The sequence below is a fragment of the Lissotriton helveticus genome, chromosome 1_1 (assembly GCF_964261635.1).
Source record: "Lissotriton helveticus chromosome 1_1, aLisHel1.1, whole genome shotgun sequence".
Classification (NCBI taxonomy): Eukaryota; Metazoa; Chordata; class Amphibia; order Caudata; family Salamandridae; genus Lissotriton; species Lissotriton helveticus.
In genome coordinates, this window is record NC_136057.1 from 2,127,119,682 (window position 1) to 2,127,131,826 (window position 12,145).

The following is a 12,145-nucleotide window of genomic DNA, read 5'->3' on the forward strand; positions in this document are numbered from 1 at the left end:
TACGGGCAGAGGTAATTGCCACTAAAAAGGCGGCTTTCCAGGTGAAGTGCTGCAAAGAAGCCTTATGAATAGGCTCGAAAGGAGCACCTATCAATTTAGTAAATATGATGTTAAGCTCCCAGGGAGGAGAGGGGGACCTCACTGGTGGAAACACTTTCTTAAGCCCCTCTAAGAAATCCTTGACCACAGGCATAAGGAAGAATGATGTCTGAGAAGGTGACTTCCTATAGGCTGTGATCGCCGCTAAGTGAACCCTGATGGAGGGGTACTTGAGGCCTGACCGTGCTAAATGCAACAGATAGGGTAGAATCACCTGCTCCTGACCGTGGATAGGGTCAAGAGAGTTGTCAAGACACCATATGAAAAACCTCTTCCACTTGAAAGCATAAGGCTTCCTAGTGGATGGTCTCTTGGCTTCTTTCAGAATGTTCATGCAGTCTGCTGGGAGGTCTAAGTGTCCATACTGTATGACCTCAGGAGCCATGCCGTCAAGCGAAGGGAAGAAAGGTTGGGATGAAACACCTTCCCCAGGTCCTTGATCAACAAGTCCGGACGGGAAGGAAGTCGCCGGTGCGGGACTTTCGACAGCTGGAGGAGATCCGGGTACCACAACTGGCGCGGCCACTTCGGCGCTATCAAGATCATCCTGGTGTTGGTCCTGTAGAATTTCGGAATCACCGCCGGGATCAGAGGCAGGGGAGGAAAGGTGTACAGTAATGTCTGCGACCAGCTGATCAAAAGTGCGTTCCCCCGTGAGCCTTGTTGGGGAACCCTGGACGTGAAGACTGGGCATTTTTCATTTGCGGCGTCTGCGAACAAGTCTATGTCTGGTATGCCCCATAGATGAAAAACCTCCTGCGCAACTTCTTCGTTGAGCACCCAATCGTGCGCTTCTACAAAGTCTCTGCTGAGGCAGTCCGCTTGGACATTTTGTATTCCTGGGAGATGAACTGCCACGATGGATAGGCCTCTTGCTAGGAGCCAGTGCCAGATGGCTTGTGCTTCCAGGGATAGTACTCTTGACCTGGTGCCTCCCTGCTTGTTCAGATAGAACATGGTTGTCGTGTTGTCCGTCTGAACTTGGATGTAGTTGGTGCGCAGAGATGGGTAAAGAGATTTGAGCGCCAGATGAACGGCTCGAAGCTCGAGGAAGTTAATGTGGTAGCCTCGCTCTACTTAAGACCAGAGGCCTTGAACCTGAAGCTGGTCCATATGAGCACTCCAGCCTTGAAGAGAAGCATCCGTGATCACTGACTGCGATGGAGAAGGGCGATGGAATGGAACTCCCCGGAGAAGGTTGGAGCGTTTCATCCACCATTTGATTGAGTCTTTGGCACCTTGTGGAAGAGAGACACGGTCCTCCCAGTGACCTGACCTCTGAGACCATTGGTCCTCGAGAGCCTGCTGCAGAGGCCTCATGTGAAGGCGTGCATTGGGCAAGATGTAGATGCATGAGGCCATCGATCCCAGGAGAGAGGGCACTTTTATGGCTGTGGGGCTGTGATTGTCCAGTAGAAGATGACACTTCAGAAGCATGGATGACAATCTCTCCTCCCAAGGACACACGCTTGCTTGAACGGAGTCCAGGGAAGCGCCCAGATAATCAATCCGTTGGGAAGGATTGAGTACTGATTTCTTGAAGTTGACCTGCAACCCCAATGAGTTCATCAGGTTGAGACAGAACGAAAGATGGTCTTGAAGCAAAGCCGGAGTGGAGCTTTTCAGCAGCCAATCGTCTAGATAAGGATAGACGAATATCTTCCGCCAGCGGAGAAAAGCAGCCACCACCGCCATGCACTTTGAGAATGTCCGTGGCGCGTATTTGAGGCCAAACGGAAGCACTCGATACTGGTAGTGCTGGCGCCCAAGCTGAAACCTGAGAAACGTTTGGTGCCTCACTGAGACAGGTATGTGAAAGTAAGCGTCCTGCATGTCGATGGCACACATCCAGTCCCCCTGATGGAGATGGGGAAAGATCTGATGCAGGGCTAGCATGCGGAATTTTTCTTTCCGGATGAATCTGTTTAGAAGTCGTAGGTCTAGAATGGGCCTGTAATCTTTGACTGCTCCTCTTTTTTGGACAAGAAAGTAGCGGGAGTAGACTCCTTGATTCCTCTGTATGGAAGGAACCCCCTCTATAGCCTTCTTCTTGAGGAGGGCAGAGACTTCATCCTGCAGAAGCTGACTGTGGAAACGGGGAAGTAGCTTTACTTGAGGAGAAACCTGCGGAGGAGGGGACTTGAACCTCAGCATGCAACCATGCTGCACAATATTCAGCACCCATCTGTCCTTTGTTATGGATCTCCACTCTTCCAGATGATGAGAAACACTCCCTCCCACCGGAGTGGTGAACAGTTATGGAGGAAGCAACATCTCAGGGTTTTGGAGGCTGTTTGGAGGCAGACTGCTGCTTGATATTGTTGCCTTTGCCTCTGCCAGGACGTCTCTGTTGAGATTGGGTTTTCTGTTGAGTTTGGGAAGACCACTGAGGGGTTTGAACCCTCTGCTGGTAAGGACGCTTATCCCCCTGACGAAAGCGCTTTTTAAATTCTTTACGCTTTTCCAAACCCACAGCCTTCACAGTGTCCATTTCGGATTTTATTTTGGTCATTTCATCGTCAGCGTGTGGACCAAAAAGAGAAGAACCATTAAAGGGGAGGTTCAAGATTTTCTTTTGAGCATCCGGTTTGAGGCCCGTGAGGCGGAGCCACGCCGAATGTCGTGAACAGATGCCATGGGAGTAGCAATGGGCTGCGAGGTCAGAGGCATCTGCAGCGGCACTAATGACCTGGTTGGCTACGAGTCCTCCCTCCTGTAGGATTTCGACAAAATCCTGTCGGTCTTCTTTCAGAAGCTTCTCTGTGAAGTGAGTAAGGGAATCCCAGAGGGACCTATCGTACCTCCCAAGTAGAGCAGAAGCACTGGCGACCTTCATGTATGAAGTAGAGGTGCTGCATACCTTCCTGCCAAATGAATCCATTAGTTTGCTGTCCTTCTCTGGGGGTACCGAAGATGAGGTAGAGGCTGAATGAGACTTCATGGCAGCAGCCACGATAACTGAATCAGCCGGAGGGTCCGATCTTAGGAACAAGGGGTCCTCTGCAGGCGCCTTGTACTTCTTTGCAAGCCTTGACGGAACAGAACCTACCACTACAGGCGTAAGGAAGGTAGCCATCGCTGGTTCAAGGAAGCCGGGCACCAGAGGCAGCAGAGGTCTAGGCGCTGTCCGGTGATGAAGTGTGTCGAAGATAATAGAAGTAGGGACCACTGGAGTATGCAGAGAGATGTTCAGCTTCTTTACTCCCCTGCCCAGCACATCTGTGAAGATTGCGATGTCCTCAATAGGTGAGACTCTTGAAGGAGGAGTGGAGGATAAGGTCGGAGAACAGTCCCGGACCGTAGACCTCGTGGAAGCGGACCAAGTTGGAGATCTAGTGAGTCCTCTGTGATGAGACCTGTCTCGATGGCTGTGCCGACCCCTGGATCTAGACCGATGTCTAGGCGGAGATCTTGGCCTGGGGGAAGGTCTTGGCTTGGCAGGTGTTCTGGGCTGTACTGGAGAGCGTGATCTGTAAGGAGATCTTGGTCTGGGTGAAGGACGTGGCCTCCGTGGAGGAGACTTAGTCAGCCTGACCGGAGTGCTTGTCCTTGGAGCAGATGGTGAGAACGTCGGGAGTAATCCGAGCCCGGACTACTGCAACGGCCCGAAACAGCTCCCTGAGGACGGTGAGATGACACACTGTGTGATCTGTCCACAGATCTGGGGGACGCTTCTGGAGAGATCTCCATGATGTTCAACTGAGGAGATGAAGATCTGTCCCCTGATGACCTGGAGCCAGGAGACTCCACAATCACCGTGTCCTGTTCTCTCGACAGCGAAAGCTTCGACATCAAAGACGTTTGTGTGACCAATAGCGTCGAACGAGGCCTTGATGTTCTCGACGCCGACCGTCCAAGCCTTGGCGATCTTGACTGTGCTCTTTGGTGTCGAGACCTCGACGTCGATCTTCCTCGATGTCGAGTAGAAGGCGAACATCCATGGCGTCCTGTCGACGATGACCTACAACGTCGTGTCGATGGTGACCTTCTTTGACGTCGTGTCGACGGAGACTCCTCTTGACGTCGTCTAGGTGTCGACCTCCTCGACGTCGAATGGTGGGATCTTGAGGACCCTTTGGACGGCGGCACGCCAGCCGGTGGCAATCTGGAAGCCATCATATCTCTCGACGCTCACCCCCTCGAGGGCGGCGGAGAGTGTCTCGATGGAAGCCTTGACGTGGACGGAGACTTTGACACATCAGCAGCCACAGACTTCGAGCCCGAAGTGTGGCATCTCAACATCGACTTACTTGGCTGCGACGGAGACTTTCGACATCGCGATGGTGATCCAGAAAAGAGTCTGGGCCTCTTCGACGGCGACTTCGACGTTGACGGAGATCTTCTTCCTTCCTTCCTTTTTCTGGAGGCAGGAGATGCGGAACATCGCTGTTTTTGAGCATGCTTGCTTGAAGAAGACGTTCTGGGGCCTCCACGGCCACCCATCTGATGACTTTTGTCTTTCTCCAAGAGGGCATGAAGTCTTATACGTTCTCTGTCACGAAGAGTCCGCCTAGAGCACTTCTGACAGTGATGGCACTGGTCAGGGTCGTGTGCAGATGGGGAAACATCCTTTACAATGAAACTTTTACAACGCAGTGCTGTTACAACGCAAGTATTACAAAGAAAACCTTTACAACGCATTACACTGGGGGGCGCTCTAGGATAGGGAATAGTTTTAATTTACTATCCAACACCTTCCCTAGTGTCCACGGGGAATGGAGTTGGAATAGTAAATTAAACTATTCACTATCCAGCACCCCCAAGTGTAATGCGTTGTAAAGGTTTGCGTTGTAATACTTGCGTTGTAACTGCATGCGTGGTAAAAGCATGCGTTGTAACGTCATACATCCGTGCAGATGGAAGGCACACGATGCACACAGAGTGTGGGTCAGCCAGAGCCATCTTCTTGTCACAGGAAGGACACTTCTGGAATAAAGCAGGCATTATGACAGAAAAAGTTTTGTGGAACACCACAAAAAACAAAGCAGAAGCCTTAAAATCCCAGAAGATGTCGAATTTTCTGAGAAACATCACTCAAAACAACAATTTCAGTCAAAAAACTGAAGAGCTCAAGCTCCAGGATCCTCACAGAAGGAGCCGGAAAAAAGAACAGACCCAACTGCCACCTGTGGTGCACCATGGGAGCAGGGGGTCGCCTTCAGGTCTTAAAGGCACGGTACCCCTACTCTAATGCCTTAAAGGCAAGGTGTCAGTTGTCTTTGTTTCTTTATACTCTACTGCAGCCTGATGGCAAATGCCTGCAATTACAGGTTTTTCCTATGGCAATAAAGCATTGTTGTATGCGAATGTTTACTGCTCTCTCTCTCTTCCTTAGGGGTTGGGAGAGTACTACTGTGTGTATGCTAATTCATGTAATTTTGCGGCAGATTTGCCAGTTGGGAAATGTTTTAGGCTGCAAATATATGTTTTCACATATATATATACATAGATTTTTATATGTATTTTCTATAGGCTCCCCATAGGCGGGGATTATTCATAGATTATTGATGAGTATCCCCTGGATGAGAACCCTCACTTTCTGGTGCGGATACATATGATCTAAATGTTTATGGGGAACTTTCTCTTCCACAGTGAAGGTGGACTCATGACCTAATTAGTAAAACCTCAGGGGCACTTTATGACATTTCTTCAGCGTGTATATTAACAGAACAGAAGCCTCTCTGAAGCCTATTCGATGTCCCCAAGAGGGCTGGGGCTTATCTCATATATTGCACACAAGGAGAAAAACAAAAGAAAAAGGGAATTACCTGCTGTAATGATCTTTCTGGTGGTTCTCTTTCTAACTGCACATTTCTCACCTGTGTTACAATCCCAGGCGTCTCAACATGAGAACTTCAAGTCTTACAGGCGAGTGTTTCGACTGACATCAACAGGGTAGTGTAGTACCAAAAGATGAGTCCGGTTCTTATGATTTTCCCTATGGCGCATCCATCGAATGGAGAGGTGTTCGGGTTAGTAAGGATTCTGCAGGCAAATTGAGGATCCACCAGAAAGACCGTTACCGCAGGCAAAGTTTTCTTCTGATGGATACCTCTGCCTGCAGATTCATCACCTGTAGAACATATTTCAGAGCGATACCACCCTCCCGTCGGAGGGTCGATGAAGGATCGGTTGATGAGGAAATACTGCAGTATGGACCTGGCCAAGTGTCTCCTCCTGCGCTCCTCGGAATACAGGCAGTTACATTTGGTGAAAGTGTGCACAAATGCCCACATCACTGCCTTGCATATCTCTGCACTGGGGATGCCTCTAAAAAGGGTAGAATAGAACTGGCTTCAGGTGAAATGAGCCCTTCTGCGGGGTCTTTCTTGGCCAAAGCACAGCAGATTCTGATGCAAAGGATGACCCATCTTGAGAGACGTCACGAGGGGTTGTGTGCTACATGCCGGCCCCGCAGAGGGCGTCACATCCTGCTGCTGGGAGCGGGGAGTTTAGTCTGTTGTGGAAGAAGGCGGCTTGCAACTACTGGCTTGGGGACGGCGCTGCAAATTAAAAACACCTCCTATAGTACGTCACTTTTCTTATAATAACAGTGATGGTTGTCTGTTCGAAGGCCAGAGTAAAGTAAGTGACTAGAATTTTCAATATAAACATTCTCAAATTTATCCCAAGAACATGATGTCACCTATTTAAATATTGCTTCTTAATCAACAAAATAACATTACAGTTCCCTTTCCAGATGCCGCCTCAACGCGCCCTTGAGCGACTGATATACAGATGAGAGTGCGGCCCAGCCACCATGCCCTGCGGTGCAGCCCAGGGAGAGGACGTGAACCAGTGACTACATGACTTCTGCTTACACTACAAGCGAGGGAGCTAACTGAGCTATAAACACAGAGGCTGCATCTGAGCCTGTGATCGTGGGGACATTACACAAAAGGAAGCTGACCCCAGCCACCACACTTGGATCACACGAGCAAGCTAAGAGTCATCTATCTCCCCACTTGATCGGGGCATACCCCTCATGTATTATATTGTATTGTATTGTAGTGCGCCCGTTCACCTCATGTTTACGACCTCATCAACATTTACGCGATTCCCTGCATCGTTCCTAAAAGTAAGCATGAATTTATTTATAACTGGTGCAGGGCTTTAAGTGGGCTGGGTATCACCGCGTCTGAGCACCAGCAGTTTTTTAAGGGGGCCTCGAAACGGTTCACTATCGGGCTCTGTTTTGTGCCCTGGCGCAAGTGGTCCATTTTTTTTCCAGACTGCAGTGACAGCAGACACATTCATGTGCGCGTGGTGAGCGTTGTAGAGGAAGGGAAATCACTTAAAGAGAATCATTTTCTCTCTGGGTTTCCCATCTCTTTTTGAAACTCAGGACCAGCCATATTGTCGTGGTGTCACCAGGGCTTTATGTGGAAGTTTTTTCAATAATATATACAAGCCATAGTTGCTGCTTATTTATCTTATGCAACTAGCAACCAGTGACAAAGCCAATAGTCCTGACTTGTAGGTATGATGTGACTTATATCATATATCTAGTGGGAAGGACAGGAACAGCAAAATACAAGTCGGGCGGCACAGTGTACTAAACACAGATTTTTAGCTTAAGTGTTTTTAAACCACGGCCTCAATGACATTGACCACGCCCCTTTGAGAGACCCCCAGTTTTTTCATCCCACTTAAAGCCCTGCCATGGTGAATGAATGTTGGTGTGCATCAAAGTCTTTTCTACTGTCAGCGATGTCAGTGAACACCTGCCCTAAACGTTGTCATTGTCTTCATCTGTATTCTGAAATGGTTACATAAAGGGTTCTTAACCGGAATTACTACTGGTAGCTGTGGATCCTGGCTTCAGCAGTCAATCTGAACTTCAAAACAATATTCAAAATACAGAAACACATGCATCAAATCTATACAAAAAATAATACATAATTTATTTAATTCACAAACAAACCCTCTCCCCTCAACAAATCTAAATTTTGAAGGGATGGTTGAAGCGACTCACGGTGTACTTTTATTTCTAAAAGACAAAGCAGTACAGTAGATTACACCACATTACTATGTAATCTTTGTACCTACTGCATGCTCTTGACTGCGTATACCAGTGCTTTCTCCAGCCAAACAGTCTTAAAAATTAAAATATAGTCAACTAGTGTAGATTACATGATTCCTTGTAATCCACTTTGTGTTATGTATCATTTCCTAGACAGATTTACACATGTATGATTCATTGTCTCTGCACAATGTGTGTGTGAAGTAGAATGCTCTGACACCTTACATTGGTATGAGTAGCGCTATAAAACAAATGAAACGGATGTAAGAGAGAGGCTGTAGAGAGATGAGGGGCACTGGTGGAGCATGATAGTGAGGGAATCCGTGGAGAAGGCGGTCGTTGTAGCACCGAGCACCACAAGTGCTAATGCCGGCCCTGAGAGAATAAGTCAGTGATGTCTGTCATTGGGCTGTTTGAGGTTGACAGCATACTAACGTGGTAGTACTGTAACTTCTAAGTTGGTATTAAAGCTGTTTAAGTAGCCAAGTTATAACGGCCTGGCAATTTACTCTGACTTTTCGTTGAAACCAATTAATTTAATAATGTGTCCATGGTACTGTAAGCAGCTCAGCTGTCGTGGTGAAAGAAGCTGCAAAACCAAGTACGATGATGTGAGATGGATGTGTAATGGACTTCACTGCTTGATTTTGCTCATGAGAATGTGCCACTCTAGGTGTCACACATTTGGTCATTGAATGTCACTAATAGGTACACTGAAATCATGAAAATGTCACACATACTGAATCTCAAACATTGGCAGCTATGGCAAAGCTGTTGATTTACCAAGTAAGGGCCTGCCGGGGCCAATATAGTGAGGTGTGGCCCTGAGGAAGAGGACAACTGCACGAGCAACCACTAAATGCGTGAATGAAAAGGAGTCGTACGGGGGAAAAGGAACAGCTGCAGGGTCATCAGAGAGCACCCGTTGGGCAGGCACATGAAAGACGCTGCTGCAGGATAAACGAGCACAGCAAGAGTTGCATGGAGGCATCGGCCAGACAAACCTGGCAGGAGCAAGGACCGCAGCAAAAACTGAAGAAAGGAACCCATCAGTACTCCTGCTTGGGAGTTTAAGTCTGAGCTATGCCTTGGGATGATAGAAAGGCCTATGGACAGCTCTCTTAGCCAATGCCTAACGCAGCCAAATGTCAGTAGCAGCAGCTGAAAGTCCCAGTACCTGTCAAAAGCCCTTTTTTGTGTATGTATGTATATGATGTGTGGTGTGGTGTTTTGTGAAGACAATAGATAGTTAAAGCTGTCTGTAGGAGAGTCATAACAATGGACCTTTCTCTCTCTTTTAACTCTTCACATCACAACAATCTTCAACAAAAGCGAGACATATTGATTTAGTCAATGGTTATTAACTTTGAGTTGTTATAAATAATATGTTCTGATAATATTTTTATGTCTGTATTATGATAAGATATATAGATACATCACCTGTCTCTAGCTTCTTTCCCGGGCTGTGAAGAAACAGACAAGCTATCTGTGAAGCAAGAAGTAATCATGTCCCATTTGGATGCTTTTGACTGTTGTATATCTTTTGCTTCTTTAAACCTGAACTACGATATCAAATTGAGAAATGCATATGGTTAATATTAAAGCAAGTTAAACACTGGAATTAATACAAGACTGACTTAATTCATACCTAATGTATGCAGCTACATTAAGATACTTTGTAATGCTTGATGTTAAAGAGCTGGAATTTTAATACAATGCACAACATATGCAAAACAAATGGCATAGCATCGTGTAATTTTATAAAATAACATATGTAAGTAATAAATATGTGTTGGACTTGGCCCTCTCTACACGGTTACCACCAAATGTTTTGCCTGTACCCCTCACTTTTTCTGAACCCTTTTTTGTTGGCTTTTGGACTCTTCCTCACTTTACAAGGAAGAAGCGTGGCTCAGTGGTTAGAGGCGGCAGACCCAGAAGCTGAGATCGGCCGTGGACCAGGGTACGATTCCCCGCCTCGGCGGGTCTCGGGCTCAAAAATTCCACGGACTCGACAATTCTCGCTCTGGTGCCTACTCGACTCACGGGGTCACACTCTGCGACTCTGGGCAATAGCTTGCTTAATCTCCACTATGGCCCCTCGCGGCGGGATGCCTGGCTTTCACCTTGTGGATACCCTGCCGGGGTATCTCACAGGGGAATACCAGGACGGGTTCCCTAAGCAAGCGCCTTGATACCTTCGGGTGATACGTGCGCTATATAAGTCGCAATACATTTACAACTGTAAGCCAGAGCTAAAGTCCTTGTGCTCTCTCTTTTAAACATGGTAAAATTGGCTTTCACTCAACTGCCACATTTAATTTACTTGTAAGACTCTAGTAAAGTAGCACTACATGTATCCAGGGCCTGTAATTTAAATGCTACGAGTCGGCCGGAAGCACTTGGGGTCATAGTTTGTTCCCAGAGGCCCATTGACTGCATTCTGGGGAATTAGTTGCTACCAGTAGTGGAAGATGCAGGAAGGACAGCCACTCAGGATGCCCTGAAGGCCTAGGTTTGTGGGGGCACTACTCTCACAGGGAGACTACAGTGGCCCATATTACGGGTCAGGGGAAGGAAAGGCTCACTCCTGACTCCAGTTCAGCCTTGGGGTATAGACTATGGGTTGGCGTACAGTGGCAGGATACCAGCCCTGTTCTGGTGGGTAGGAGAGTATAAGTAGGGTGCCTATCACCCGGGGATGTTGTCCCACACTCTGAAAAACCTCAGAGGTCATAGAACCCTCAAGAGATCCTAGGAAACTCATTGCCAGCCCAAAGGCTGGAAATGAGGCCTGCCCAATGTCCTCACCTGAAGCTTCCATCTGGCAGTGGATGGCCTCGGCCTGGTTCTTGACACTGAAGGATGTCAGTGACCTCTGTTGGTTGCTGTCCTTATTGTGCAGAAGTTTCCGTGAGTTAGGTACAGATGTCTGATCCAGGAGACGAAATGGGACACATTACTTTGTTGTACATGGTCGTGCTGTCTGCTTACTGGTATGCATATGTGAAATAGTTTAGCTTAGGAGATACAAAGATGGGGTGCACAGATGAAGAGAAAGGTTCCCCATGTGTCAATCCAGTGGCTAAGGAGGGTGAAGAAAGAGAGAACCAACTGAGTTCAGAGGGGTTTGGAAATGACAAGTGTCACTGCATAAGACAGCATTTGTCCAGTTCTATTGTCATAGCAGGGAAGTCCTTCAAGGTATTGATTAGTCTACTCTTGCTTTTCGTTGGGGGAAGTCGTCTTAGTCTTGGCCCTCTCTACAGCGTCACCCCTAAATGTTTTGCCTTCACCTCCCCTCTTTTCTGAACCCATGTTTTGTTAGTTTTAGAACCCTGCGCACTTTAACCTGTGTTAAAGTTCTCAAACTCTCTCCTTTAAACATTGTAAATTTGGTTTACATACAATTGGCACATTTAGTGTCCATAGTAAAGTTGTAAAACATGTACCCAGGGTCAGTATATTAAATGTTACTAGTGAGCCTGTAGCACTTATTTTGGCACCCACTTAAGTAGGCTTTTTAAACTTGTCTCTGCCTTGCCTTTGCAGCCTGTGTGTGCAGCCTTTAACTGCCATTTTGACCAGGAAAACATTTTGCCAGACCTTAACCTTCCTTTTTAATACATATAAGCCACTGTCAGGATAGGTTTGAAACAGACCTCAGGACAGGTTGCATTGTATGTAATACGTTGGCCATGTATTTTTAAGTTTTACATGTCCTGGTAGTTAAACATTTCTAAATTTGTTTTTAATTATTTCAAGGCCTACCTAATAAGATAACACTGGGTTAATAAGTGCTAACGTTTGATTGTAAGCAGGTGGGAAAGCCATGCATGGTGTCTGAGGAATTGTAATTTTAAATCCTCTTCAATGGTAAAGTCAGATTTTAAGTCACAATTCCGAAAATGACACTATTAGAAGTTGGCATTTCCTTGTCCTAACCATTTGGTGCCTGCAGTAAAAAGCTGTGCGCAGTGTGGGGTAGGCCTACATAGGTATGGTAATAAAATATTACTTTAC

The 12,145-nt window shown here is 47.1% G+C and overlaps 1 protein-coding gene across 9 annotated transcripts in view; it reads right to left on the reverse strand.

Annotated features, from left to right (window-relative positions):
- The window catches only part of HFM1 (helicase for meiosis 1), a 4,349,684-nt gene that overhangs the window by 90,717 nt on the left and 4,246,822 nt on the right, over positions 1-12,145 (reverse strand). For all 9 annotated transcript variants that reach the window (XM_078646278.1, XM_078646275.1, XM_078646244.1 and 6 more), the window contains one exon: positions 9,563-9,684. In XM_078646278.1, the coding sequence (XP_078502404.1) occupies positions 9,563-9,684 (122 nt within the window). The remainder of the gene's footprint in view (positions 1-9,562; positions 9,685-12,145) is intronic.